Source organism: Larus michahellis, chromosome 9 (assembly GCF_964199755.1).
Source record: "Larus michahellis chromosome 9, bLarMic1.1, whole genome shotgun sequence".
Classification (NCBI taxonomy): Eukaryota; Metazoa; Chordata; class Aves; order Charadriiformes; family Laridae; genus Larus; species Larus michahellis.
Genome location: NC_133904.1, coordinates 15,532,496 through 15,545,269, shown reverse-complemented (window position 1 = coordinate 15,545,269; position 12,774 = coordinate 15,532,496). Strand labels below are relative to the sequence as shown.

The window sequence follows — 12,774 nt, the reverse complement described above, 5'->3', positions numbered from 1 at the left end:
GAAACTCAAACAATGGAAAAATAAAAGTGTTGAGCTGTGATACAACCTTAGCTTTTCTACTGGGAGCTGGCATTAGGGTGCTGGTAATTAATACTTGCTGAACTGTATGTAAGGAAAGGTTATAGATGTATTGAACAGTGGGGAAAGAGGTACAGTTGTGGCAGGCTGTTGTCAGTACTGCACAAGGATCTTGCTGTCTTGAATGTATTACAGAGATATCACGTGAAAACATTTAAGAATGTTGGATTAACAAAGTATATATTACTCAGAAACAGATGGCTGAGCACTGAAAAGATTTAAAGTAGAGTCAAGAATATGTGCAGGTTTGTTTCTGCATGCAGCTAGATTATGACAGATGCAGATAGCCATTATTTTTGAGAGCTCTGATGTTGGCACAAGGTTAGTTACTGGTACTAAATGAGGTGATATAATCTGTGATGGTGCTTTTTGAAACTGTCATGCTCATAGACTTCATTAATTTCAGTAAATCTTGTCCTGCTTCGTATACTAATTCTGTGATACTCTGGACAAGAATATATTATTGCTATACCTAAAAGCATGAGTGTACCCGTGTAGCAGATTTTTTCATTATTTGCAGTACAGAGTACACACAAAAATGTTCATCTTTTTGTGGGATGGTTCTTCATGGTACTGTGTGGTTTGCTTTGGAAGAAAAGGAACTTGCAGATAATATTCATAACTTTTGCTGTGTAGTTTCTCAATGATCTATGAATGTTTCTTCCCACTCTTTGACCTATAATTCAATGAGGTATGACTTGTTTATGGGGCTCTTCAGAATCACTTCATCATCAGAAACAATGACTCACGGTTACAATCTTAAACGCTTTTGGATCCTCTCTTGCATCTCTCTCTCACATGGTGTCTTTTGGTATCTTTTATTATATATCAGACTGTCTGTATGTGTTGTAAAACTCATCTTTATTGCTAATGACCCGACATATTCTATGGGTTCTGTGTAGTGTTGATGAGACTGTCTTTGGACCAGAATCCTGCCATTAGTAATACAAATAACCTAGCTGGAGATGTTCCAGCAGGAAATGCTTTTTAAATTGTTACTCTACATAAAGTTGCCTTGTTTGTTTAGTGACCCACCTTGTGCTGAGGGAATAAGGCTTAATAACTATGCCAGTATTCTTAATGCTCAACTCTCTGCTTTGCGCAACAATTAACATATTTTAAAATGAACTGACAGCAGACATTTTTGTTGCAGGGGAGTTGAAAGTGAGCAGGTATCCTATACTGCCTTGGCTCACTGATACATCATTGTGGACCAGAAAATTGAACCCAGTCCAGCTTGGGATTATTTTGGTATGTAAGCGAACAAGGATCTGACCAGACCTTTTCCTTTTTCTTCATACATTGAAGCTGTGGTATTCTCTTCTTGCATCTTTTAGGCAGCAGGTCTGGTCTTTTCTCCCAATATTGTAGTCTGGCAAAGGCCCTTCTGTGATAACATTCTCTGCTTTGCAGCATTGACTTGCAGCTTTTTGGGGGCTATACTCCTTTGAAGAGAGGCTTACCAGGAGTTTCACTTACGTGATGCAGTGTTTCTTTGCTGCTCGTTTGCAGCGTTTCTTTGCTGCTCAAGTCTATTGATATCATCCCAAGCTAGAGTAGTGTATAAATGATGACATACATGTGTTGACATCAAAGCCCGTTTTGTTCTGAACTTGATCTAGCTTCTGAAACTAAAGGGCTGTGTCATTCTCTTTGGGTGTTCACTAAAACATACAAATCCTGATCTATTTAATATTCAAGTGAGTTGCATTTTTGTCTGTCAATGACTTTACAGTATATAGTGGCAAAATATGCTTTGAATGACTTCTGTCACAGGTAACTGCATAAACTGAATCTTGGCCAAAGGAGTTTATTAGCTGCTTTGCTCTGGTAGCTAAGCTTCTTTTTGCTCCTAAATACTGTAGGAGGAAAGCATGTGATGGAAGCAGATACACTTATTGAGCCTTGATTCTGAGGGTGGAGCAGCCACAGTTCATTCACACTTTGTTCTTTTGGTATCATCTCTCATCTTCAAGGATGGTCTACTCAAGCTGCTGAGACATCTGCTGCTTTTGATTTTACTGCTTCTGACTTCATCTTTAGTTCTAGATTATCTATGGCAAGTTTATCCATCAACAGGTTGTCTGGATATATGATGAGCTTTCCTTTTGTCATGATGAACATCTAGTGTTCCTCCAAACTCAGCCCCCTGCTTAACAGCGGATATACGTCTTGGTTGAATCTCTAATTTACTAGCTTCCAAGCAACCTAATAGGTAGAGCTAATCTTACTCTGAGATCAGTCACTGTTATAACCTTCTAGTTATAAGAGATTATTTCTGGTGAATGCAAGCTGTTCTTGATTTGCAGCACTTCCTTTTTCTGCATAATCAAATTCTCTGATATTAATTCATTTTTACTGGTATTTTTGTCCTGTTCACTTTCAGTATTCAAACAGTAACAGTTTTGGTGCTAGTGAGCTTCTGCAACCACTGTGGTATTCCTAATAATAGCAAGGATCCTGTCATCCATTGTCTCTTGTGCATATTTTGTGATTGAGCATCTGCACGCTTACTCAGTACTCTAAAGTCTCGTTGTTCTTTTTGCTACTTTTTTTTCCTTCTGACAGAAGCTATGTTCCATCTTGAATGCTGCTGTTCAACTTCAAGCATCAGTTACCTACTACAGGTTTTTCTTGCAGGACTTATTTCTGTTTTGACACAGCAGCATTCAAAAAAGCATAGTGGGTTTGTGTTTTCATTGTGAACATGCTGTTGCATTTCAGAGGAAGTTGAATCTGTGATATTTCACTTCCATTCAGGTTTCCAGCAACAACAAAACTGGAATAGGATTGCAGTTTTTCGCGGCTTTCAGAAATGTTCTCTAAGAATTTCCCAGAAATTACACTAGATTGACACTTTGATTTGAACTTATGTGAATTATACCTCTTTTGAATGCTCATTTGGAATATTATCATTTGGTTCTTTTACAGCTTTGCTACAGAACTTTTTTTAAGTTTCAGACGTACAAGTGTTTTAACTGCAAGCTACATTCAGATTTGCAAGCTTTGTGTAACTGGTTCACGTAGAAACTATTGACATTGTGGCGTCCTGTTTCCATTTGTGTGAGGATCTCGGAAAAGTTACTTGTGTGGAAAACTCATAACATAAAACCAGTACTAAAGCATGCAAGTAAATCTGCCTGACTTGATATTAAATATCCTTGATGGTCCCAGCAACTACCAAGTTACATGAATATTGTAACACATTGGACCCCATCTGCAAGGACAGAGGATGAATATGCATGGTATAACCAGTTCAGCTTATGGACAAAGAATTAAGATTTCATTTGTGTGTACCTTAACCTGTCTCTCGTTTGTTATTTTTAGGACATTGAGTGTCACTGCATTATGGCCTCTTAAAAGACATGTAGTTGCAGGGCAACCTTGATTAGCAAATCCTGTATTACCTTTGTTTTGAAAGTCTGTCTGACAAGAAAGTAAATGTTTCTGTTATTCTGTTAAATGTTTGTAACTGCAGCTTTGCGTGTAATAACACTTCACTTACTGGTGATAACAAAAGTTATTATGTAGCTGTCTTCATTGCTAACCCCATTTTACAGGTGAGAAACTGGAGACAGCGTCAAGTAACATAAATGTCACCGTCTTTCCTTTCCCATTCAGTCATTAACAGTGTAAAACACCATAGTGTAGAAGCAGCTTTTTCTTCTCTCTAACTAAGCATTCACATGTACCTTCTCAGTAAGTGCTCATACAATCAGATATTTGGGGGAGAATTGTGCTTTATGCAGAAAAACCCAAACAAAAGAACAAAAATGCCAACCCAAGGACCTTTCCATTCTTTTGGTTGTAAAATAGATTTATGTTTTTAATGCTGGGTGTGGTTCAATTGAGTGGTTGGAAGGTGCCTTGACCTGCTTAGATAATATGGTTTCTTTCTAGAAATTCTTGAAGCTACAGGCATCCTAGAAAAGGTTACTTTTGGCTAGGGGTGGACAAAAAAGGGATGTTTGTCAAAAGATTCCAGCTGAGTTTCAGTACTGCTTACCCAAAGCAGCTGTGTGAGTAATACTTAGGTTGTAAGGAAACATGACAGGTCACTGGGAAGACAGTTGCTCATGATTTGAGCTCTGTGTGCGTGTGCAAGTATACATAATTTTATTATGTGAGAGCAGGGGAAGCAATGAGACTGTATGAATTTCAGAAATGAGAATACTCCCATCCGTGCTTGGACTGTGCATTTTGTAGTCTACTTGTTTCACTGACTCCAGATGTTTTCCATTAGTCCTAGGTGACTCCTCATGTATCAAATAAAGTGTCAGATCAACCTTTAAGGTGTCTAAATTAACGTTCTTACTTACCTGGCTTTTATTTGGAGTCTGTTTGGTTTTATGGCCAATCCATTCTATTGAGTGTCTCAAGCTGAAATTTTGTGCTTAGCTGCTACATTTTGGGGGCATTTTTCTTAAGGGATTGACAATTAAGGGGCATTTTTTTATTGTTCTTAACTAGAATTCTATTTTTATGTAGAATAAAGAATCTTTGGAGAGTTCTAGAGAGGTTTCAAAATTGCTCGAAATTGTGGACCAGCAGGCTGTACTTACGGGAGATGGTCACAATCTTTGTTTTATTTTCGTAATGTTCTTTCCAGAAGCACCGTAGCTCCACAGATGTAAGAAAGTATGTTGCATTTGTTGCTGTTTGATAACTATGGGATTTAAGATCTCTTATATCATAAGTGTGTTGGGAACATCACAAAGTGATAGTCTTCTATGGTTTAGTATCCACTTACGAAACTAATTCTAAATTCAGGTTGAGAATATATGTCAGGAATCCAAGGTAAACCATGTTAACAAAGATGTGGTTATCACAAAATATTGTAAACCCTCTTCACTTCCAAAACAGCATAAAATAGCCAGTTTGAATCTGTTTTATAAGCTGTAAAACATGACCACAGAAATCATATTAGAATTTATGATGTAAAATAATGTTTATAATGCATTTAAGACAATTTACAGATATTGGATCCAATTCATAGCCATTTATTTTGGTGGCAACACTTACATTTATTCAGACAGGAAGAACAGTATATTTTGTCCTTGGGTATACAATATCTGATTTATTTGTGTCTAAATTGTTCTGCTCTTTCAAGAATGACTGTTTTTAGGCAGATTAATATTTCCAACATATTTGTTTAAGTTCTTGCATAGAAATCATTAAAGCAGTGAAGCTAAGCTAAATATTTGGTGTTATGTTATCTCTTACTGGTGTTGCTACTTGTGATTAAATACTTCAGAGTCTTTCAAGTCCCTGACCCAAAAAATGCATTGTCATTTGATTTACCCTGATCATTTTTCTTACTGTTAATTAGATGAGCATTGTTGCAGTGTTATCATAGAAAAGTGATTTTAAACAATCCTTTTTTTTGTAGTTATTTTTGTCATCTTTTATTGCAAATGAAGATGTAATAATTAAAACAGTTATGAACAGTTTTATACTTTATACTACAGTCCAAGTTGTTGGTTACCTGCTAGAACGTTAGTGTTAGAAGGTCTTTATGGTGTGCTGAAAGAATGTGCTAAAATTCTTTAAAAGGTCTGGTTTTAGCACTGATTTCTGGGATTAAATTAGGAAAATACATGTGGTAGGTATCAATATAATATTACTGTACATTTTTCATAAAATTTAGTTGATAAAGCTGGTTTTTTCTGTCAAGTATTTTGTACCTTGTAGACAGCCACTAAGACCCGCTGAGGTCATGAATCATTTAATATATGATTAATAACATTCTTTAAATATAACAAGGGCAGTACCATACTTCAGCAGATTAAATTTGCCTTTAATGCAGCATCAACAAAGAAGATACAGGCATAAGCAATTTTGAGGGTTTTGTTCAGTTTTTCTTTTTTATAGGAAACCTTTGAAAGGTTAGATTTTATATTAGAACTGATGACTTAACAAGGTTTTGTAGGAGACATACTTCTTGCTATCTCTGCGATAGCAGTTTCTTATATAAACACAGAAAATCAATTTTAGTGATGTTGTGATAAGCTCTTTAATTAATGTGGTTTTAAAAGTCAATAAATTTAAATAATTTATAGTTCATCTAATGTATAGACTGTGCAATGAAGGTATTTTGAGGGAAGTATCTCCTCCAAATAGTAGTTGGAGGTCAGCAGCAATGTTTTACAGTTGCCCTAAAGTAAACTACAGCTGTGTTCTGGGTGTTTGGGTTATGGTAGACAAATAAAACTGAGCTTGTTTTGCAGAATGTTTTTGTTGGGTCATAATGTAGCTTTATGCACTTTTAAAAAGTGCATTTCATCAAATCGATCATTTCAGATCTTAAATACTTCAGTCGTGGTTTGAAAGGCCTTTATGGTGAGGAGGTTATTCCTCATGTAGAAGAGCAGCACTAGAATGAAAGTATTGCTAACCATTTTAAGACTGTTGCTTCCTGGTTTTCATGAGGTGAGATAACTGGAAAAGGTTACATGAAACAAGTTTATGTTATAATTTTTGTATATCCAATAAAACACTTTAAAATTCTGAAATGCTCTCTGGAACTCTGAAGTACATTTAATCTGAAAATCAGTATCAACTTTAAAAAGTGGTTTCAGATTACCAAGTTGCTTTCTGACTGTAAGTATCTTCATCCTTATCTCTATTTTAACCATACAGTGTTTTAAAACATTGAATCTTAATTCATTATCCACTAGGTTAAAGACCGAAATCTCCATTAGAGAGGGAGAAGCTAAGTTGGAGGTAATGTCTCGTCTTTTCTCCACACAATCTACCAGTATCTCTGAACTTCATAATTTGTTTGAAGATCCAAGACAATTCTTTTTTAACCTTATGTATACGGCTGGGTCATGGTGTTCAGTCTAGTTTTCTGTGTTTTACTACAAAAAGGTATGGCAGTGTTGGAGGGGCACCTATAGTATGTCTGCCACACCTAGAGATTTCCAGTTTGCGGTCAGTCCGTTCTGGTTGATTTGTATGCCAGGCTCCAATGAAGGAATGGTTTAGTTGCCTTAGGTATCTTCCATCTTCAGGGAACCTGGAAATTGACCTGGAATGTAACCTGAGATCTCAGTAAATATTGACTCTGAACTGTAACTTTTTGAGGTTTTTTTATTTTATTTATACTTCTTTAAAAGGAAAATTTTGGAAATGCCTCTTCAGGCCTGAATTTTTTTTCGAGGCACATGTACAAATTTTCCCCTGCTTTCTGCCTATCAGGAAACTAAATGATACACAGTACAGCTTCTGACCTTTTTTCAAAAATATCATCTTTGGATTCTGATTTTACAGAATTGTCTTCTGTAAGAAGTTGTCTTTCTGTTGCCCTTCAGAAAAGGCAATCTGTTACAGAAATCCCAGCCAGTAACAGAGTGGGAGAAGTCCTTAGACCTAATAAAGATTTTTCTTGTAATACTGCTTGCGTACTTTCCAAAACATAAAGGGGTTGGGTGAGGTTTTTCTAAAAAAAGCAATGATTTTGTAGAAACGTGAGAAGACTGTTCATCTTATTCAGCAGTGTTAAGCAAGATTCTCAAGTACACACAGTAACACCCTTTTTTCCCATAGACTCTATTACTGCTTCAGATGTGTTTTCTCATAGTTTTTCTTTTTTTTTTTTTTTTTCATCCCATATTGTGTTTCAGCATTATAGAAGATGTGGAATTTGCATTTTTTTGCTCCACAATATTGTGTTCTGTAATATTGGCTTTCATTTAAAAATAAAATAAAAAATGCAACACACAGCCCCACCTCCTTACAGTTGGAAAAGATGGAGAATACAGACAGAATAGGCTACTTTGGTGTTACCTGTCTGAGCTTACAGGACATCTGAACCAGGACCTTTTAGAAGAGTGAGCTGCTGTTCAGTGTGGTCTGGGCCATGTGGAACCTCTTGTTTTTTCCAAGGTGCCATGGAATGCCGGTTATTTTACTGCAGCCAGATGCTCAGCATTTTGGCTGTTTGTTGAAATAGGTCAAAGGACAGACCCCTAGGGTGCTGAAGAACCAAAAATATAAATTGATGAAGCATGTTGTTTGAAAACATAGCATTTAAAACTTGGAAAAATAAGTCAGGAAATCTTCCTTTCCTGATACTTCCCAGAGGGGCATACGGTCAGCCAGGGCAGAGGAGGATGGTGGGCAGGGAAGGAGGTTCTGTAATAGGAAGCAGAGTGCAGTAATTTTAAGTCAGAAAGTGTTTCTCAGCATGGGTCATGTATGTATGGGTTTTGTATGACAAATATAACCAAGTATGATAGAAGTATAGCAAAGGGTATTTTATTTAGAGGGTAGAATAAGCTTAACTTTACCATACAATTTTAAAATACTTGCTGCATAATTTGGCCTCATTTAAACAAAATATACCACCTCTGTGAGGAAAAAATACTATGTTGAAAGTATGGAACACTGTTTACACAGTTTAAAATATTTAAGAGGTTGTGATATAAATAAACATTTAAAATGTTTGTTTTTATGTACAGTGACCTTTTCTATTTTAAAATCAAAATTAACTCATAGTTGTATTAAAACAGAAAAAAAAAGTTTAATTTCTTAATTTTGTCACTTAGACACTTAACATTTCCTAAAAAAGAATAAGATTATATGGGCAAGATGCCCTGCAGTAGGAGATGCTTTTAGAAGACTGGTGTGACTGTTGCCAAATGGCAGTGTTTGGTACACTTGCTTTGCTACTATTCTAAAAATGGGTGGAAAAAATTGCCTTTGTTCATATTATTTAGAGTTAAAAAGTTATTACATTGGGGAAGGTGCAATAGAGACTCAAAAGTTTCTTCTGTGACAAGCATTTTGTTAAGAATCTTCCTTATGCTTATATTACACTTAATGTAATAGCATCTGTAGGGCTAAAACACTGTGTAATGCTTAAAAAAGATACTCACCTCAACTTTGTCTTTCTTGCTTTTCCTTTTTTTTAAGGCTTTTTTTTTTTCTTGCAAAACACAAGTTTAGTTCTGACCTGCCCCTCCCCCTCCCCCCCCGCCCAATAAAAAGCTGCCCAGACTTCGTCGTTTGCATCCTGTTCAATCAAGCATAATTGAAATTACATATATGAAAAAGGCTACAGGAGTTGCTTTAAATTTTCGCTTTGTTTCTGGGTTTTTAATTTGTTTTTTTTTTTAACTTGGAAGACTTTGCAAACGTCTATACTAAGATCTGTGCTCAATCTCTGCCACATAGCAGATTTATGGGAATGTATTTCTACAAATTTATATTGTAATCAGTTGCTCATGAATGCATAATAAAAGATATATCATTAATTATTACAGAAAATTTCAAGACCTAGTATATCTGAAGGAAAAACAGAAACACCAACTTTTGAAAGGTAAATACAATGATCAGCTGCATCTTGAAATCAGGTACATAAAATAACACATGCTGTGTTATTTCTCAGGTAATTGGGCAAAAGTATTTAATTACTGTTTTCATAATGTGTATTTTCTATGATAGAAAATTTTGAATGGCGGTCATCATGTATTTACTCAACAAGATGTGTAGAATTTAGGTTCCAAGAGTCAAAACACAATTTTAGTAACACTTAAACTGCAAATCAGTCAAAATTCACAAGACATTAAATAAATTGTACAGATTGTTAAAAGAAGCGTTTTTTATAATATTGCATAGGAGTTAACAGGATTACTGGGGCAATCGGGAAACAATTTTAAAATACATATAAAATGTTAATTCTTTGATGTTCATTTAGATTTTTAAAAACCCATGTCATTTGTGGAAACTGTACTCAACCAAATTCTTAGCAGAGCAAATATGTGAGATTGTTGGGTAACTAACAGTTATAACTCTACACTTAAAAAAATATGCAAAATTGTGGAATTTTTCATGTCAGTCTAGGGAAACAATTGAAATCTTATACATTTCTTTTGACACATGTTGTGGGCAGGCTTATACTTCATATAATTCATCTAAATTATTAGTCCAGATCCCACAGCCTAAAGTGTCTTATTCTAGGTAGTGATCCTTCACAATTGTTGGTGTAAATGTAACCTTTAAAAGCTTAGTCAAAACATAATTGTAGTTATTTGTTATAAATGCATTTATTGCGCCTCCAAGAAAAAGAAAGCAAACTGCTTTCAGGGTCTCTCTGTAGGTTACTTTTCTTAGAAAAGGTTCTGCTTTATGTCTCCTTATTCTAGTCATATGCAGTGTGGGCCAAATAGATTGAAATTTTACTTCCACTTAAAATGCTTGCTTAAGAATTGGGACTAAATGGTTGAGGTATTAGAAGCTAACTCTGTCTTTAAGCTACAGATTAGTAAACAGTCAGTGTAATTCTAATTTAATATGATGTACTACTTTCCCCTATCCTTGTATTGAAGTAGACAAAAATAATTTTAATATGTAAATCTGTTCTGTGTTTTCTGTTAAAACTACTGTATGGGCTTTAAGACAGACATCTGGAGTATTGTAGCTCTAGCACCAGATATCCTCAGTCCTCAAACACTTTTTTCTGTTACTAAGCCAAGGTAGTTATGTTGATATTAGCAAGTAATTAGTGCTGCAGGAGCAGATTAGTAGATGAAAGCAGTTGATTCCGCGAATCTGGCATCTTCACTGCTCTGTGGTTCAGAGGTGTTATTTTAGACCAGATTTGTGTTCCCTGGACAGAGTGTCCGTACTGTGCCCATATTCAGAGCTGTGTGGAATGTCCATTGTTGGTTTGGACTCTTGAGGACCCAGCTCTGTTAGGAGTTGGAGCACTTGTGGATCAACGCTTCCAGTTCATGGTAACGCTTCCATGGTGTGGTTTCACAGGAAACTGTTAATGTAAATGCAGCTGTAATACAGGTTTTATTACCTGGAAGTACATTTCCACAGACTGCAGGTGTTGTTTGTGTTTGCACATTGCAACTACTCTGTAGGCAACGTGTAAATGTCACTTGTTTATAGTTGTGTTCTGAAGTTCTATGTTTTTTTCTTTCTTGCTGTAGAATTTTCCTTGAAAGATTTTTAAAATCTTAATATAAAATAATATACTCTGAAGTTAAGTGAATGCGTCTAGCAAAGAGCAGCAAGAAAATTTGAGGTAGTTGGATTTTAAAACTAAGAATATTCAGAGCCTAGCTTCCCTTAGCCTCACTTGGCACCCAAATCTTACATTTTTTTTCTATGCAATGAGGAAAAGAAAAAAAAAAATCCCTTTAGTTTCTAGGCTTCTGTAGGTTGGGATGGGTGTATGTTTGCACTAAGTAGATTCATCTCTTGCGTTCCAAATTTTGTCTTATTGTACTCCCCTGAAGTAGTCTTACTCTAAAACCTGACTTCATACAGACGATATGGCAGCGAGTTCATTAGTGTAGCCCATACCTGATAGTCTAGCCACGGTTTGTATCATGCTTTAGCAAAGGGGTTCATTGTTTTCATGAAACCAAAGTCAGATTTTACGTTCTAACTGTTCACTGATATCGTCCTTCTTGTATAGTAGTTATTATCCTTATCACATTTTCTAGTCTTTTTGATGCCTGAATTTTTAGTTTTCTTATGCTATAACCAGTATTGTTTGCACATAGAGTAGTGTTTCATTCCTAATATTGGATGTAAGGCTATTCTTTCTCAGTTACTGACTCACTAACAGAATGGTTTCTTTAAATCCTGTATGATTTTTTGTTTTATTGCAGGATTTTAGTGCATCACAATTGCTAGGTTTTGTTTATTCATCTGCAGTTCTCAGCAGAGGTAAATTATTTAATTGGAGAACTGTTCTATCTAAATGAACTTACTGTTGCGCTTAGTGATTTAAAAGATCACTGTTCTTAGTGGATAATTGTTTTTGTGATGGTGATTGTTGTGAGAAATTTTGTTCAATTTTATTTTTATACTCTGTTTTCTTGGTATAAATGGCTCACAGGAAGGTATACTGATGAGAGACAGCATGTTTCTGCATAAGAAATGAATATACAGAGATTTTTCTTTTCTTCTTCCCTGCTTCCTCTCCCTCCCTTCCTGTGTTTTGCCAAAAATGAGTGAGAATGAGAGGCTGGCTTTGGATGAAGCTGGGATTTTGGTTTACTAGAAGGTGAGGGAGACTGTGATGGATTCCTTTGATATGTTGAGGGCAGCTATGCCCTTTGAAGAGTTTCTTGGTGTGAATCACGAGAGTGTGTATGTACATATATGCAATCCACCTGTGATTTCCAGTGTGGAAACACTGCTCTGTGTATGCTAATGAGGCATTCGTCATCCCTTTATTTAAACCTTTTTTTGTGTGTGTGTATCTGTTCAAGACTTCCCACATAAAGCATAATACTGCACTTGTTAACTCTGCAACTACACCTCACCCTCAAGCTGCTTGTTGAAAAATAATAGCTAAAGGTCATGTATATACGCTGTTTCATAAAAGTTGACTGGATTTTCATATGAAAACTATTCTAAATATTTAGTAGCATTTATACAGCTCTATATAGCTTAAGTGTTTCTCTGGAGTAGATGAGGTAATTAGGAATAGTTATGGCAAGACCAGTTATGTCAGCCACAGCTGATGGGTGGTTCTGAGTCTTGGCTTTTGTACTGGAACTTAGTCTTGAGTTTTCCCTCAAATATTACCTCTATTCCCCTTTTTTCTTGAAGTTTGAGAGATAGGAGAAGAACTTGGATAGAAAATTTGTTTGTATACTCAAGAATGTAATTTACTGGTTTAGATAGCCCAATAAATGAAAAAAAAAAAACACCTTTGACACAAGTAGC

General features: G+C 35.7%; 1 protein-coding gene across 12 annotated transcripts in view; it reads left to right on the top strand.

Moving 5' to 3' along the window:
- ZNF280D (zinc finger protein 280D) overlaps positions 1 to 12,774 on the top strand; it is a 50,916-nt gene that overhangs the window by 34,517 nt on the left and 3,625 nt on the right. For 3 of the 12 annotated variants that reach the window (XM_074601831.1, XM_074601828.1, XM_074601837.1), the window contains 2 exons: positions 9,345 to 9,400; positions 12,055 to 12,106. The exons of 3 other annotated variants lie outside the window; for them this stretch is intronic. In XM_074601831.1, coding sequence (XP_074457932.1) covers positions 9,345 to 9,400; positions 12,055 to 12,106 — 108 coding nt within the window. Of the gene's footprint in view, positions 1 to 6,755; positions 6,802 to 9,344; positions 9,435 to 12,054; positions 12,107 to 12,774 lie in introns of all 12 variants that reach the window. 6 more of the 12 variants (XM_074601832.1, XM_074601829.1, XM_074601839.1 and 3 more) reach the window with 5 other exon arrangements.